This window comes from Rattus norvegicus, chromosome 15 (assembly GCF_021556685.1).
Source record: "Rattus norvegicus strain SHRSP/BbbUtx chromosome 15, alternate assembly SHRSP_T2T, whole genome shotgun sequence".
NCBI lineage: Eukaryota > Metazoa > Chordata > Mammalia > Rodentia > Muridae > Rattus > Rattus norvegicus.
The window spans coordinates 81,666,515-81,682,883 of record NC_141548.1 but is presented as its reverse complement, the minus strand read 5'-3'; the positions used below and the strand labels follow the sequence as shown (position 1 = coordinate 81,682,883).

General features: G+C 45.1%; 1 protein-coding gene across 16 annotated transcripts in view; it reads right to left on the bottom strand.

The window, feature by feature from the left end:
* Positions 1–15,300: 15,300 nt before the first annotated feature.
* The window catches only part of Pibf1 (progesterone immunomodulatory binding factor 1), a 170,005-nt gene continuing 168,936 nt past the window's right edge, over positions 15,301–16,369 (bottom strand). For all 16 annotated transcript variants that reach the window (XR_015638045.1, XR_015638049.1, XR_015638048.1 and 13 more), the window contains 1 exon segment: positions 15,301–15,667. Coding sequence is in view for 7 of the 16 variants with exons in the window: in XM_087585838.1 (XP_087441964.1) it covers positions 15,617–15,667 (51 nt within the window). In the remaining 9 variants the exon portion in view is untranslated.

The following is a 16,369-nucleotide window of genomic DNA, read 5'->3' as shown; positions in this document are numbered from 1 at the left end:
TCCAAATAGGAAATACAAATCTAGGAAGAGCATCCCCCCCCCCCCCCCCCGGCCTAATTTTTTTGTTAATTAGGCTCTCAGACAAACAATGGTAGCTACCCACAAAAGCTCCACTAGGAACAAAAGGTAAATTGTCGGAGCTCTTACTTTACACTTTAGACCTAGGATGGCCCAAGGCTCCTCCCTTTCCTGTTGTTTTGGGTGGAGCCTATCCCTCCTTCTCTGGAGACTGTCAGGCCTCTGCAATTCCTCCACAAAAAAATAAAAGTGATACCTGCTGACCCATAGACAATGCAGGGAGAGAGCCGATGGGGAACAAGGCACTACTTCAAGAGGAAAGGTGGGGAAGCAAGTATCAGTCAGGCCACAGGCATTGTATGTAAGAGGAAACCCACACAAAGGGGATATCACAACCATTGTCACCCATACCTTCTGTGAGCTGAAAATGTCCCTGTTATCTCGGAGAGTTGGGACATATTTTATTTGGAATATGATTTCTTTCCCTTACACTCTGCCCAAAGATGTGTGAAAACTTCTCTGGGGGAAAAAATGTGTGACTGCACACAGTAGGAATTCTAGCCCCTAGAAGGCTGAGGCAAAGTCAGGGATACCAGCGGGCGTAGTGGAATAAACTTGAAATCTCTAGGTAGGGAAGGAGAGCATAGGGAATCAGGTGTTCAAGGTCATCCTGGGCTTTGTAGAGTTTGACGTAATCCCGGTTAACTTGGGGCCTTGTCCCCTCCCTAAAAGAATTAAAAGAAATATGAGCGGGGAAAGGGTTCTATAAATATAAATATTTTCCGAACTCTTTACTGCCCCATCTTTAGTTTCAATTTGAATGAAACAGCATGAACTGCAAAGCGCGCAGCTGTGTTTAGAAACAAAGGCGAGGTTTAGCGCCCACTTTTGTCTTCTGCTGGAGCCCTGGGCAGAGGATGGCAAGGAAGGCCTCCTAGGAGCAAGGCGAGTGTTCTGCTACTGATATCAGCCAAGCCCAGGCTCAGGTTTTGTGATCAAATTTCTGATGTTCTTTTGCAATTCAAAGGGGGGTGCACGAGCTACGCCCAGAGATAGAGCACTTATCTCCCGGGCTCTGCCTGGAGCTGGGCTTCAACATGGAGAATTCTTTGGTTCAGTGCCGTAGCCCAATGCCTACTATTTCTGCACTCAGGAAACAGGAAGGAAGATCACAGGTTTGGGGTCGGCGTGGCCTAAACGCAAGCCTCTGTTCCCTTAGAAGTTCTTCGGTCTGTGTGCTCTTGATCTGTTGAGTCCGTGTGACAGAGCTTTCAGAGTCTGAGCCGAAGTGTACTTAGCAAAGCTAGGCTAGGCAAGTACTTCAAAGGGCTGCCTCAAGGCGTGCGTGTGTGTGTGTGTGTGTGTGTGTGTGTGTGTGTGTGTGTGTGTGTGTGTTGGGAGGACTGGGGGGCAGGGCACTCCTACATTAATCATTAAGAGAAGGCCTTTCACACTTGCTTACAGTCGGATCAGTCGGAGGGATTATTTTCTCCTTTGGAGATGACGATGGTTTGTGTCAGGTTGACAAACGAACCAGACGAACAACTTTTAGAGATAAGTTCTCTTCTCCCACCATTCAGGGTCTCAGGATTGCAGTAGAACAGCTCAGTGGCAGCCCTTACCCGGAGACTCTTCTCGCTTGCCCTTGTTTTGGTTTTTGAGAGTAGCCTAGGCTAGCCTCATACTCTTCTGTCTCCTAAGTTCTGGAATTATAAACGTGCGCCCTCATGGCTGGCAGCTGGCATGATGGCTGGAGCCTAGTTATATACAAGGGTAAGGCTACAGCAGTACACGAGCCCTTGCTACACTTGGCATTTCCAGTCTGGAAGGGGAGAGATGATTTGTGCAATGTTTCAGGAAAAAAGCTCATTGGTCAAATAGTAAATGATTTTAAAAATGTGTCACTGATACACAATTTCAAAGATCACAACAATTACAACAATGAGAAATGAAGCTGAGGTAAAAAGCAATGTCTGTCTGGCCATTTATAGATTATTTTTTTTTTAAAGGATTCATTATGTAGCCCAGGCTGGTCTTGAACTTGTGAACTTTTTCCTCTGCCTCTCAAGTGCTGAGATTATAGTTATATCCTATTGTATTCGGCTAAAATGCTTGAATGTTATTTGTTAAAACATGACCTGCTTACTGGCTTTCAGGCTATAACTACTTCAATTGTACTTTTTCTAGTTTTCAAATTGACTTCTTCCTATGTGGGGCAATGTACTTGGTGAGTACAGGATGCTGGGAGGATACTGGGGAAGTTGGAGGAGGGGGTGACTATCCTGAAGATACATACATGCATGCATATATATATATACATACATACATACACACATACATACATACGTAGACACTCATACATACGTATGTATGTACATACACATATGTATGTACATATAATTTTCAAAGATCAAATAAAAGATTTTACTGAAAATATTTTTTATATACTATGTTCATGCCAGGCAACCTGTCTACCCCTGGGCTACCCACACTAGCTTGGCATTTCTGTTTTTGTTTTTAATTCTGTCTGAAGACTGGAAATTACATCTCACCTGAAGAGGATTTGGGTTAATTTCAAATTTGTATTTTGCGCAGATGCTTACAGGTTCACATTGTATCTGTCTAAGAGGCACGTCATTTCTGGTTGTATCTGTTTTAGTGACGGTAATAAGGCTGATTAGGAGTGAGGTGACACAAAGCGTCTGTTATCTTTTATCTAATTGCTTTAGCATTCCTATTGATAGTCACCCAAATCATTTACTTTGTCTGCGTTTGGCGGATCGTGATTGCCTCCTGTACTTTCTCCTCTTTTTGAAAGACATCCTCTTAGGGTAAAATAGCGACGTACACATTTTTAAAAGGTGTAAGTTAAGCCACAGTGGCACACAACTGTAATTCCAGTAACGGGGAGGAGAGGGCGATAGAAGCTCAGGGCTAGCCTCAGCTAAGCCAGCCTGGGTTAAGGGAGAGTCTCTTGGAAAAAAGAAAAGTTGTTAAGTTGGGGGACGGGGAGGTGACCCCGAGGTGAAGGGCTTGCCTACCTGTGTGAAACCCTTTCACCCTGTGGCCTCCACACCAGACACGCACCACATAATGAGCACTGATTATTTAATGCCCACAGAGCCACCACTGTAGTGAAGATAGTGATTCTGTCTCTCAGAGAGACCCCTTTACTCTCTCATATATTTGGAAATATTCATATTTAAAAAAAAAAACCACAAAGAAGTCAGGATTGTGACTTCTTTGGAGCAATAGAGCAATAAACATTGATCTTGCAGGGGACCTAGGTTTGGTTCCCAGCTCACAATTTTCATAACTCCAGTTCCAGGGGATACCACACCTTCTCTTGAACTCTGAGTCGAAGGCATGTGTGTAACATATATACCTGCATCGAGGCAAAACACTGATACATAGAAAATACAAATAATCAACTGTAAAGAGAAAACCATTTTGTGAATGGGGCTTGGGACTTGGGTCCTGAGGATTAATGAAGGAAGTATGAGGAAGGGACAGGAATGACTATTAGTCATTAGTCACAGCGACAGGTAGGTTGTATTGTTTCTTGAAAAGGGAACACTAAAGGACGAGCCCGGAGAGTCACTTTGAGCATGTTTAAGGGGCAGCGGACAGAGAAGCAGAAGTGCCAACCAGGCAGGTATTAGAAGGAATAGTGTGGATCAGTGCAGAAACTGAACCTTAATTACAGGATGGAAAGAGAAACATGCTGGAAAGTTCTGGTATTTTACAGTTGGGTAGAGGAGGAGAGAGAAGCCCTCGTGATGGAGGCCGACACCTGGGACCTCAGCACACCAGAGGCAGAGGGAGCAGGATTGCTGTACAGGTTGGCAGTCCTTATCCTGGATTTCCAGGCCAGGCAAGGCCACACAGCTCAAGCCAATCTGAAGACAAAGAAAGAAACAAGTGGAGAAACTGCTCCTGGGCAGAGAATGGCCTTTCTTCCTTTCTTCCTTTCTTCCTTTCTTCCTTTCTTCCTTTCTTCCTTTCTTCCTTCCTTCCTTTCTTTCTTTCTTTCTTTCTTTCTTTCTTTCTTTCTTTCTTTCTTTCTTAAAAGATAGATTTGTTTGTTTATACGTTTATTTGTTTACTTATTTGAGTACACTGTTGCCATCTTCAGACACACCAGAAGAGGGCGCCAGATCCCTATTGCAGATGGTTGTGAGCCACCATGTAGTTGCTGGGATTTGAACTCAGGACCTCTGTTAGAGCAGTCAGTGCTCTTAACTGCTGAGCCATCTCTCCAGCCTGAGAATGTCTGAGTTTAAAGCTGAAGACTGGCCTATGGACTCAAACCAAACCAAAGCCGCCCCCTACCGCCCTCTGAGGACTCCTGGTGGCTACCTGACTGGAAGTGTCCAGTGATCGCTAAGCCTCAGGATACCCTTCTCGGAAGTTCTAGCTATTCATTCAATTAAAGCAAAGTACTATTAAAGCTATTTTCTTTTGTACATATCGCTAGCCTATCCAGAATCAATAGAAAGTTAGAACTACTTTTTTTTTTTTTGAGACATAGTCTTGCCTGTCTCAACTCCCTAAGTTGGGCAATAACACACATTATCATCATCATGATGAAAAAAACCTGGATATTTCAGACACAAGAAGCTTTTGATTTGGTTTTGTTTGTACAGCCTTTGGCCTGGAGACCTGGGACTCAATGTGTAAATCAGGCCGGTCTCTAATTTGCAATATTCTGGGATTATGGGAGTTCATCATCACACTTAGCCTCTTGAAAATAAAATTAAAAATACTTTAACTAGACAAGGCTTCACTATGTTGCCAAGAGAATCTGGGTTCAAGCAATCACTCTGCTTCAGTTGTTCAGTTCTCCAGCTCCTCATCCTCCTCTTTCTCCTCCTCCTCACTTCTTCCTCTTCCTCCTCCTTTTTTGTTTTTGAGACATGGTTTCTCTGTGTAACACTGGCTGTTGTTGAACTTGATCTGCAGACCAGGATGGACTTGGACTCAGAGACTCATCTGCCTTGGATTATATGCTTGTGCGACCACCACCTGTGGACATTAATTTTATTATTATAAGTATCTCTAACAGCAACTTTCTTTTCTTTTCTTTTTTAAAGATTTCTTTATTTATTACATATAAGCACACTGTAGCTGACTTCAGACACAACAGAAGAGAGCATCTGATATCATTACACATGGCTGTGAGCCACCATGTGGTGGCCGGGAATTGAACTCAGGACCTCTGGAAGAGCAGTCAGTGCTCTTAACCACTGAGCTGTCTTTCCAGCCCACAACTTTCTTTTCTTTTTTAAAAATTTTTATTAGATATATTTCTTTACTTACATTTCAAATGTTATTCCCCTTCCCAGTTTCCTGTCCAAAAGCTCCCATCCCCCCCCCCCCCATTCGGGTATTCCCCCCCATACGTCCCCCTTACTGCCCCCCATATTCTGCAGTGGGAGTCCAACCTTGGCAGGACCAAGGGCTTCCCCTTCCACTGGTGCCCCAACAAGACTATTCTCTGCTACATATGCAGTTAGAGCCCTGGGTCTTTCGTAGAGGTTTAGTCCCTGGAAGCTCTGGTTGGTTGGCATTGTTGTTTTTATGGGGTTGCAAGCTCCTTCAACTCTTTCTTCTTTTTTTTTTTTTTTTTTCCGGAGCTGGGGACCGAACCCAGGGCCTTGTGCTTCCTAGGCAAGTGCTCTACCACTGAGCTAAATCCCCAACCCCCAAATAAAGGTGTGTACCACCACTGCCCAGCGGAAGTCACTTTCTTTTTTTTTTTTTTTTTTTCAACTCTTTCAATACATCCTCTAATTCTCCCCAAGGGGGTCCTGCTCTCAGTTCAGTGGTTTGCTGCTAGCATTGACCTCTGTATTGGACATGCTCTGGATGTGTCTCTCAGGAGAGATCTATATCCGGTTCCTTTCAGCTTGCATTTTTTAGCTTCATCAATCTTATGTAGTTTTGGTGGCTGCATATATATGGGCCTCAGGTGGGGCAGGCTCTGCTCTGAGTGGCTGTTCCTTGTGTCGCTGCTCTAAACTTTGCTTACAACTTTATTTTCTAACAGGTAATTTTGCTACCACTTCAGTATTCTCCTCTCAGACAACACAAGTTTTAGAACTGGATCACTTGGCCTTTTCTCTTCTTCTTCTTCTTCTTTTTTTCTTTCTTCTTTTTTTCGGAGCTGGGGACCGAACCCAGGGACTTGCGCTTGCTAGGCAAGTGCTCTACTGATGAGCTAAATCCCCAACCCCACCTTTTCTCTTCTTACTGTCTGTACCTCCAGGGAATTGAATGTCCTTTTTTGCCCTCCTTGGACACCAGGCATATATACAATTCACAGACATAAAAAGTACCATGTACATAATAAAACAAATAATTAAAAATAAACCCTGACTACTATAAACACGGCATCTGGAACATCTTACCAGAAGATGGTTCTTCTTTTTAAGAAATTACTATTTTGAAAATGATTAAGAATGAACTGTTTCCAGGATTTGAGATGCCCCCGTCCTTTGTTTTATTGAGATGAGGGTCTTGTTGTGTTAGCCAGGCACATCTAGAACTAGCTAGGCCAAAGACTATTCTTTCTCAGCCTTCCTAGTAACTGAGATTAAAGGCATGGATTGCTACAACACCAGGTTTGTGGAGTAATTTTTCAGTGTTTTGAGAAAAGGGTAGCCCTGATTGATATAGGCAAGGCTGGCCTCACACTCACAATGTAGCCCAGGCTGGTCTGGACCTCCCTGATGTAGTTTAGGCTGACTTTGCTCTGATCTTCATGCCTCACCTCCCCAGGCACTTGGATGACAGAGCCGCACAACACCTAGTTTATGTGGTACGGGGGAGCCAGGGCAGCCTGCATGCTAGGCAGGCAACACAACCAAGCTACATCCACAGCCCAACATTCACATCTGCGGAACCAGATCCACTCTACCGAGGAATCTGCCGTGAACTGATGCACTACTGTGCATGGTCCCATACGTACTCCTAAGCCCCCAACGGGTAATTATAGGTATGCTTGGTGGTGCATACCCATAATCCTAGCATGTTGGTGATGGAGACAGGAGGATTTCAAGTTTGACAATATCCATACCTGATGGCTTAAGCCCATTGTGCTGGCACAAGGCAGGAGAATCACAAGCTGGAGGCCAGCCTGGGTTACAAAGCAAAATCTGTCTTAGAAAGCAAACAAATGAAAAGGACTCAAAGAGCAAGACCTTTCTCCCACGGTTTCCATCGAGACTGGGAGGCCTGGAAGGAAGGCTATAGGGAGCCCTGTGCTGCACGGAGCGGCATGGTCATACTCACACTCAGTTTAAATCCTGGTCTAGTTTTCCATCTTCGATGTTTTTATGTTTATTTGCATGTGCCACAGCACGCACGTGAAGGTCAGAGACAGCCCATGGGTGGGAGTAGGTTCTTTAGGGTGTGCGCTCCAGGGACCAAACTCAGGGCATCAGACTTGGCAGTAAGCAGCTTTACCTGCTGAACCATCTCTCTGAACCTCAACTCTAGCTTTTGATCTTGGGCCATTAATTTACTCTAATGCAACCGTGCTCTCAACCCACATGCATTCATGCTCTTTTAAAGATTGTATGTATGTATGTATGTATGTATGTATGTATGCATGCATGCATGTATGTACGTACGTATTTATGTATTTAATGTACACTGTCAGTGTCTTCAGACATATCAGAAGAGGGCATGGGAATTGAACTCAGGACCTCTGGAAGAGCAGTCAGTGCTCTTGACCACTGAGCCATGTCTCCAGCCCACAGCCATGCTCTTGGCAGTGTTGTTCTTCCTCAGAGTCCCTCTTTCTCTTTTAGGATCTGCTCATTTTTCCTCCATCGTGTTTGCTCACTTGTCCGCACCACGTGCCAGGTGCCCAAGGAAGCACCGGATCCCCGGGAACTGCACTTGCGGGCGGTTGTGAGCGGCCGCATGGTTGGATCTTCTGCGAGAACCCCAAGTGTCCTTAACTGCCAGGCCGTCTCTCCAGGCCCTTGTTGCTCTCTTAACTCTCCAGCTTAAATCTATACCACAATATTGTTATTAAGCTCCTTAAAGCAAACCAACCGAACATAAAACAAAAATGGAGATGGGGTTGGGGATGGAGCTCAGCTAGTAGCATTCATGAAGCCTTGGGTTCCAGCCCCGCCACCACCAAACAGGGTTTGGTGAACGCCAGTAATCCCAGAACTATCGAGGTAGAGACAGGAACATCAGAAGTCCACAGTCATTTCCATTTCTCAGTCCAGCTTGGGACACATAAAACTTTGTCTCACAGAGGCAAAAACCAAAGCCAATTAACCAAAAGTCCCAACAACAACCCCCAATCCAGTGGTTCTCAACATGTGGGCTGTGACCCCTTTGAAGGGAGGGGTTGACCAATCCTTTCCCAGGGTTCACCCATGACCTTCAGAAAATGGATATTTACATTACGATTCATAACACTAGCTAAATTACAGTTATACAGTGGTAACAATAATTCTATGGCTCTGGGGTCACCATATGATGAAGAACTGCGTTAAAGATCTGAATTATGAGGGCTGAGAACTACTGCCTAATTAAAGAGCTACTCTGAAGATTAAGAATTAATATTCAAAGGAGCAGAAGCCACTGAACACAGTTCCTAGCTGGTGGGATGAGCTTCAGAATGGTAGGGGCCCTTCTTACATTTAGGCAATATTTTATAAAACATTCACCAGGAGGGGAGGAGGTACGCGAGCTAAGAGGTTACTATCCAAAAGGGAAGAAAGTCATTTTTAGATCGTGCTGCTTTACCAGACTCCCCCAAAACCCAACCCACAAACCAACCAATACCACCCCAACCCCCAAAATGGAGCATGGTCTGGGGTGTGGCTCCGTTGCAGAATGCTTGCCCGGTGTGAGTGAAAAGAAACCCCGTGTTCAGTTCCCAGTGCTGCACAGATCAGCTGTGATGGGTGCCCCTGTAATCCCAGCGCTCAGGAGAGGAAGGAGGGTCGGAAGCTCCAGGACAGCCTTGGCTTTGAGGCCAACCTGGGCTATGAGTTAGTTACTCTGCCTGCTTGTATGTCTCTCGTCTCTCTCTCTCTCTGTCTCTTTCTCTCTCCAATGTGCTGACCCATGTTACTTTAGTCCTCATCATATTAACATTCTCGGTCTCCAGTGTGAAATTATGTTGCTATCTGACCTGATAGGAAATTGAGAGAGTAACAAAATTTCCTAAACAGTAGCTCCCTTTGCTTCAACCCTTACAAGAGAAAACAGGAAAGCGGCATTCAGCCATCATCTGAGTACGGTGGGGCTAGACTTTCACGCAGAGCCTTGCTGCATCCCTGAGATACACTTCCAGCCCCCAAATGAACTTGGAAATAAGACCCCCCTTTCTTTCTCTCTCTCTCTCCCTCCCTCTCTCTCTCTCTCTCTCTCTGTGTGTGTGTGTGTGTGTGTGTGTGTGTGTGTGTGTGTGTGTGTGTGTGTGTGCTCTTTGACTGTTTTGGCTTTTGGAGACAAGGTCTTTGTAGCCCAGGGTGGAATCCTCCTGCCTCTGCCTCCCAAGTGCTGGGACTACAGTGTGGGCACCATTCTCAGTTTGACTTCCATTTCTGCTTCCTTCAGTCTTCCTGTGTACAGGCCCAACCTTTTCCAACCTTAGCTGAACAGTGAATCTACTTGCTAGAATAAAGCGGTCCATCTCCACAGTGAAAAGAGAAGTTAATCAAGGTCTGCACACTAAAGCTAGGGAGGTAGTTCACTTGAATGCTTGTCTAGGATGCACGGGGTCCTGGGTGCATCCCCTACCTGAGGGGGAAAATACAAAGTCTCTAATTTATGTACTCTTGCCTTCTGACATATGTTTATGTCCATCCGTAACTTGTAGGTTGGTGATGTCACACAGTGGTGGGATGTCTAAAGGGCTCACCTCCGTAGGGGTAGCTATTCCAGCACCTCCTCAATGGTGCTGGGCTTGAATACTTTACTAGATGCTAAGCCCCAACTCTGCCACCTCCAAACACATCCCCAGACGCCTCCCTTTCAACCACACAAGTGCTCTCATGCTTAGGGGAACATGTACGGTAAGTCAGAAAGACTCATCTTGCTTCCTTTCCCACTGAACAGCTGTGTGGTTGACACCGCACCGTGATTAACAATGTTAGGGCTTCACAGCAAACACCAGTGGAAAGCAGATTCCTGCCAGATTTTACAGGCTGATGAGAATATAAAATATAAGGGAAAAAAACCCACAAAAATTGAACCCATGTGGTATTTGTCCACCACTGTAGGGTTCTAGAAACATTCTGTAGTAGACCTTACAAAAGATTCCTTAATATACTTTTTTTTTGTTAAATTATTTATTGATTATAAAATCAATATGTATATAAGTACACTGTAGCTGTCTTCAGACACACCAGAAGAGGGCATCATATCTTATTACAGATGGTCGTGAGCCACCATGTGGTTGCTGGGAATTGAACTCAGGTCCTCTGGAAGAGTAGTCAGTGTTCTCAACCACTGAGCCATCTATCCAGTCCCCTTAATATACTTTTAATCTCAGCACTGAAAGCTCTGAGTTCAAAGCTAGCCTGGTCTATACAGTGAGTTCCAGAATAGCTAAGGCTACACAGAGAGACCCTGTCTCAAACAACAAGGAAAACAAACAAAAAACACCCAAACCCCCACAAGGAAAAATTAATATTAGTTTATTACTTTACAAACTGTGGTGTGGATGCGGATGCACGTGTGGCACGGTGGGTGCCTTGAGGAGGCCAGGGGAGCCTTCAGGAGTCAGCTCCCTCTCGCATCTGGGTCCTGGCTTGGAACTTAAGATTGTCAGGTTTGCAGTTACAGTCATTTTGATGGCCCTGCAAATGATTTTTTTAAGATTTATTTATTTTTTTATACTTAAGTACACTGTAGCTGCCTTTAGACACACCAGAAAAGGGCATCAGATCCCATTACAGATGGTTGTGAGCCACCATGTGGTTGTTGGGAATTGAACTCAGGACCTCTGGAAGAGCAGTCAGTGTTCTTAACCACTGAGCCATCTCTCCAGCCCATCCCACAAATGATTCTTAATATAAGAGATGTCAGGTGTTAGGGTCTTTTTATAATAATATGTAATCTCAGAATTTATGCAGTCCAGAAAGTTTACTCACCAAAATAATTTAGAAGCCAAACCTTTAAGAAATGGATAGAGAATTTTCAAGAGAAGCATTTAAGAAATGTTCAAAGTCCTTAGTCATCAGAGAAATGCAAATCAAAACAACTCTGAGGTTCCATATACACCCATCAGAATGGCTAAGATCAAAAAATCAAGAAGTAACACAGGCTGTCGAGGATGTGGAACAAGAGAAACACTGCTACGGCTGGTGAGAGTACAAACTTGTACAGCCACTTTGGAAATCAATTTGATGTTTTTTCAGAAAATTGGGAATGGTTCTACTTCGAGACCCAGCTGTACCACTCCTGGGCATAGACCCCAAAGACGCTCCGCCATCCCACAAGGACACTTGCTCAACTGTGCTCATAGGAGCTCTATTCATAATAGTCAGAAACTGGAAACAGCGGAAATGTCCCTGAATGGATAAGGAAGTGTAGCACAGCGCTACAGTGGAATGCTGTTCGGCTATTAAAAACAAAGACATCATGAATTTTGCAGGCAAATGGATGGATCTTGAGAATACCATCCTGAGTGAGGTAGCTCGGTCCAGAGAGGACATGCGTCACTTATAAGTGGACATTAGCCATGCAGTACAGGATGCCCACGCTACACCCCACAGACACAATGAAGCTAAACAAGAAGGAAGGCACAAGTGAGGATGCTAGAACCTCACTTAGAAGGGGGGATAAAATGGTCATAGGAGGCAGAGGGAGGGAGGCAACTGGGTGGGAGAGGGGATGGGGAGTGGACGAGAGGTTCAGGATCAGGTGTGGGGAGGGGCAGGAGAAATGGCCGAATGGCCATGAAAATGAGTGGAAATCTGCAACTGAGAGGAGTGGGAAAGATGGGGGTCCCCAGGATGAGGCAGAGACCTGGGATAGGGTAGATACCCAACAATCAGTGGGGGTGACCTTAGCTATGACCCACAGTATTGGGATATGGAATCTGAAGAGGCCACTTCCTGTAGCCAAGCAGGAACCCCAGTAGAGCAATAGGGACACCAAACCACCCACAAAGCTTTCCACCCAACATTTATCCTGTCTACAAGAAATGCAGGCGACAGCCGAGGATCCCGGCCCGCAGCAGCTCTCTGCTCCCAAACCCCGTGGGAGAGAGACCTCACCGCCTGATCAGGTGGGCACTCCTGAGGCTGCAGAGCGGAGGAGACCACCAACACTGCCCACCCCTGCCCACATCCCTGGCCCAAGAGGCAACTGTATAAGGCCTCTGGGTTCCCGTAGGGGAGGGCCCAGGAGCGGCAGGACCCCTGCGCCTGAGACACCGCGGAACCTGAAGGAAACAGACCGGATAAACAGTTCTCTGCACCCAAATCCCGTGGGAGGGAGAGCTAAACCTTCAGAGAGGCAGACACGCCTGGGAAACCAGAAGAGACTGCACTCTGTGCACATCCAGACGCCAGAGGAAAACACCAAACGTCATCTGGAACCCTGGTGCACGGAGGCTCCCGGAAAGAGCGGCGCAGATCTTCCCAGTTGCTGCCGCTGCGAAGAGGACTTAGGCAGTACCCCACGAGCAAACTTGAGCCTTGGAACCACAGGTAGGACCAACTTTTCCCCTGCAAGAAACCTGCCTGGTGAACTCAAGACACAGGCCCACAGGAACAGCTGAAGACCTGTAGAGAGGAAAAACTACACGCCCGAAAGCAGAACACTCTGTCCCCATAACTGGCTGAAAGAAAACAGGAAAACAGGTCTACAGCACTCCTGACACACAGGCTTATAGGACAGTCTAGCCACGGTCAGAAATAGCAGAACAAAGTAACACTAGAGATAATCTGATGGCGAGAGGCAAGCGCAGGAACCCAAGCAACAGAAACCAAGACTACATGGCATCATCGGAGTCCAATTCTCCTACCAAAGCAAACACGGAATATCCAAACACACCAGAAAAGCAAGATCTAGTTTCAAAATCATATTTGATCATGATGCTGGAGGACTTCAAGAAAGACATAAAGAACTCCCTTAGAGAACAAGTAGAAGCCTACAGAGAGGAATCGCAAAAATCCCTGAAAGAATTCCAGGAAAACACAATCAAACAGTTGAAGGAATTAAAAATGGAAATAGAAGCAATCAAGAAAGAACACATGGAAAGAACCCTGGACATAGAAAATCAAAAGAAAAGACAAGGAGCTGTAGATACAAGCTTCACCAACAGAATACAAGAGATGGAAGAGAGAATCTCGGGAGCAGAAGATTCCATAGAAATCATTGACTCAACTGTCAAAGATAATGTAAAGCAGAAAAAGCTACTGGTCCAAAACATACAGGAAATCCAGGACTCAATGAGAAGATCAAACCTAAGGATAATAGGTATAGAAGAGAGTGAAGACTCCCAGCTCAAAGGACCAGTAAATATCTTCAACAAAATCATAGAAGAAAACTTCCCTAACCTAAAAAAAGAGATACCCATAGGCATACAAGAAGCCTACAGAACTCCAAATAGATTGGACCAGAAAAGAAACACCTCCCGTCACATAATTGTCAAAACACCAAACGCACAAAATAAAGAAAGAATATTAAAAGCAGTAAGGGAAAAAGGTCAAGTAACATATAAAGGCAGACCTATCAGAATCACACCAGACTTCTCGCCAGAAACTATGAAGGCCAGAAGATCCTGGACAGATGTCATACAGACCCTAAGAGAACACAAATGCCAGCACAGGTTACTGTATCCTGCAAAACTCTCAATTAACATAGATGGAGAAACCAAGATATTCCATGACAAAACCAAATTTACACAATATCTTTCTACAAATCCAGCACTACAAAGGATAATAAAGGGTAAAGCCCAACATAAGGAGGCAAGCTATACCCTAGAAGAAGCAAGAAACTAATCATCTTGGCAACAAAACAAAGAGAAGAAAAGCACACAAACTTAACCTCACATCCAAATATGAATATAACAGGAAGCAATAATCACTATTCCTTAATATCTCTCAACATCAATGGCCTCAACTCCCCAATAAAAAGACATAGATTAACAAACTGGATACGCAATGAGGACCCTGCATTCTGCTGCCTACAGGAAACACACCTCAGGACAAAGACAGACACTACCTCAGAGTGAAAGGCTGGAAAACAACTTTCCAAGCAAATGGTCAGAAGAAGCAAGCTGGAGTAGCCATTCTAATATCAAATAAAATCAATTTTCAATTAAAAGTCATCAAAAAAGATAAGGAAGGACACTTCATATTCATCAAAGGAAAAATCCACCAAGATGAACTCTCAATCCTCATCTTCGGTTGGTTTATATACAAGTGTGCAATTTCTAGGCTTGAAAGTAAAATGATGCTATCTGGTGCTGGATAGAGGAGCCTTATTTTTTATTATGGCAGCTTGCTATTTTTGTAACATGGTGATTTGGTTGAACACAATAAAGTACAGTAGTAACTGAAAAAAAAAAAGAAAAAAAAAAGAAAAAAAAAGAAATGCAGGCATAGTGGAGGGAGCTGAGGCTGAGGGAATGGCCAGCCAATAGCCCAACTTGAGACCCATCCCATGGGCAAGCACCGATCTCTGACACTGTTAAGGATATTCTGTGCTTGCAGACAGGAGTCTAGCATGGCTGTCCTCTGAGAGGCTCCACCCAGCACCTGACTCAGACAGACGCAGACACCGACAGCTGGGGAACTCTTAGGAAGAGCAGAAGGAAGGACTGTGGCTCTTGAAAGAGATAGGAACTCCACAGGAAGACCAACAGAATTAACTAACCTGGACCCTTGAGGCTCTGAGAAACTGAACCACCAACCACAGAGCATACACGGGCTGGACCTAGGCCTTCCCACACATACGCAGCAGATGTGCAGCTTGGTCTTCGTGTGTGTCGCAAAGAACTGGAGCGGGGGCTATCCCCAAAGCTGTTGCCTGTCTGTGGGACATGTTTTTCAGGCTGGGCTGCCTTGTCTGGCCTCAGTGGGAGAGGATGCAGCTAGCCTTGCAGAGACTGGATGTGCCAGGGTGGGAGGTATAGGCAGGGAGGCCCCCATACGCTCAGAGAAGAGGAAGGGGGAGTAGGGGGAAGAATTGTGGGAGGGGGTGACTAAGAGTGAGGCAATGAGTGGGATGTAAAGTGAATAAGTAAAAAAAAAAATAAAAGAAATCTGTATTTATGAAAACCATACAATTTAGTCAGGAGATAGAAGACATTTATTTTATAATAAAATATATAAAGCCACATATAAAGTATATGACGATTTGTACTTTATATGTTGATTATACTGAAATTTGTTAATTTAACATTAGTTAAAACAAACATTAAGTTATGTATATTTGAAAATATCAAGTACATGATTAAAATGAACCTTTCTCCTCAACAAACATAGCACTTCAGGAGTCCATGATAACACAGGCCCACTCCAGTGGAGAGCCGGAGGCCTGGCTGGGGGTGCGGTGAGGACGGAGGGGCCCAGCTGGGTTAGGCGCTAGCTCTCTTCAACCCCAAACACTAGGCCTTCATCTTTTGATTCTTGGGCCATTCTTGTGCTTCCTTTTTAGTCTGAAAAAGAAAAAAAAAGTTTATTAAATAATGTGAATCCAAGGAAGAGGTGATGCAGAGGACTGCACTCCTACTTGGGGTATCTTGTCTAAGTCAGACAAAAGCCAAGTCTCCTTGATTCCTGCAACTGCCACATGTCTGGGCCACAGCACTTTCAGGTTAGGGGTGCGGAGTCCTTTATACGAAATGAGCTCCTACTTAGTTGACACAGGTTTTTTTTTTTTTTCCCCCTTTGGGCGATAGGGCAGCAGGCAATTCATGGCCACCTCAGCCAGCCCAGCCCCTGGCTTCCCTGCTCCTTGCCTCAAGCCCAGGCACAACTGACAGGAATAGTGAGAGACCTGAGAGTGGGAGGAGCTGCACACTGTGCTGCTGCTTCTGAGTCCTCTAATGGTTCTGGAGTTGGATGGGGACCGAGGTCGTCTCTGTTGAGACTGGGTGATTATGGGGCTGACTGGCAAGGAGACCTCACAGCTTACAGGCCTGCACAAGCTCCTGCCTCACCAGGACAGTTAACAACCATTTCAGGGAGGAGCCACTGTCCAGGTGCACCAAGGCCCTGGCTGGCTTTCAACTCATTGAGCCAAAGATGATCTTGAATTCCTGATCTTGCATCAATTTCCTGAGTGCTGGGACTACTGGGAACACGTGTCAGTCCTTCCAATCTGATTTCCATTCTTTAGACTTTGCTTAGGCCAGGTT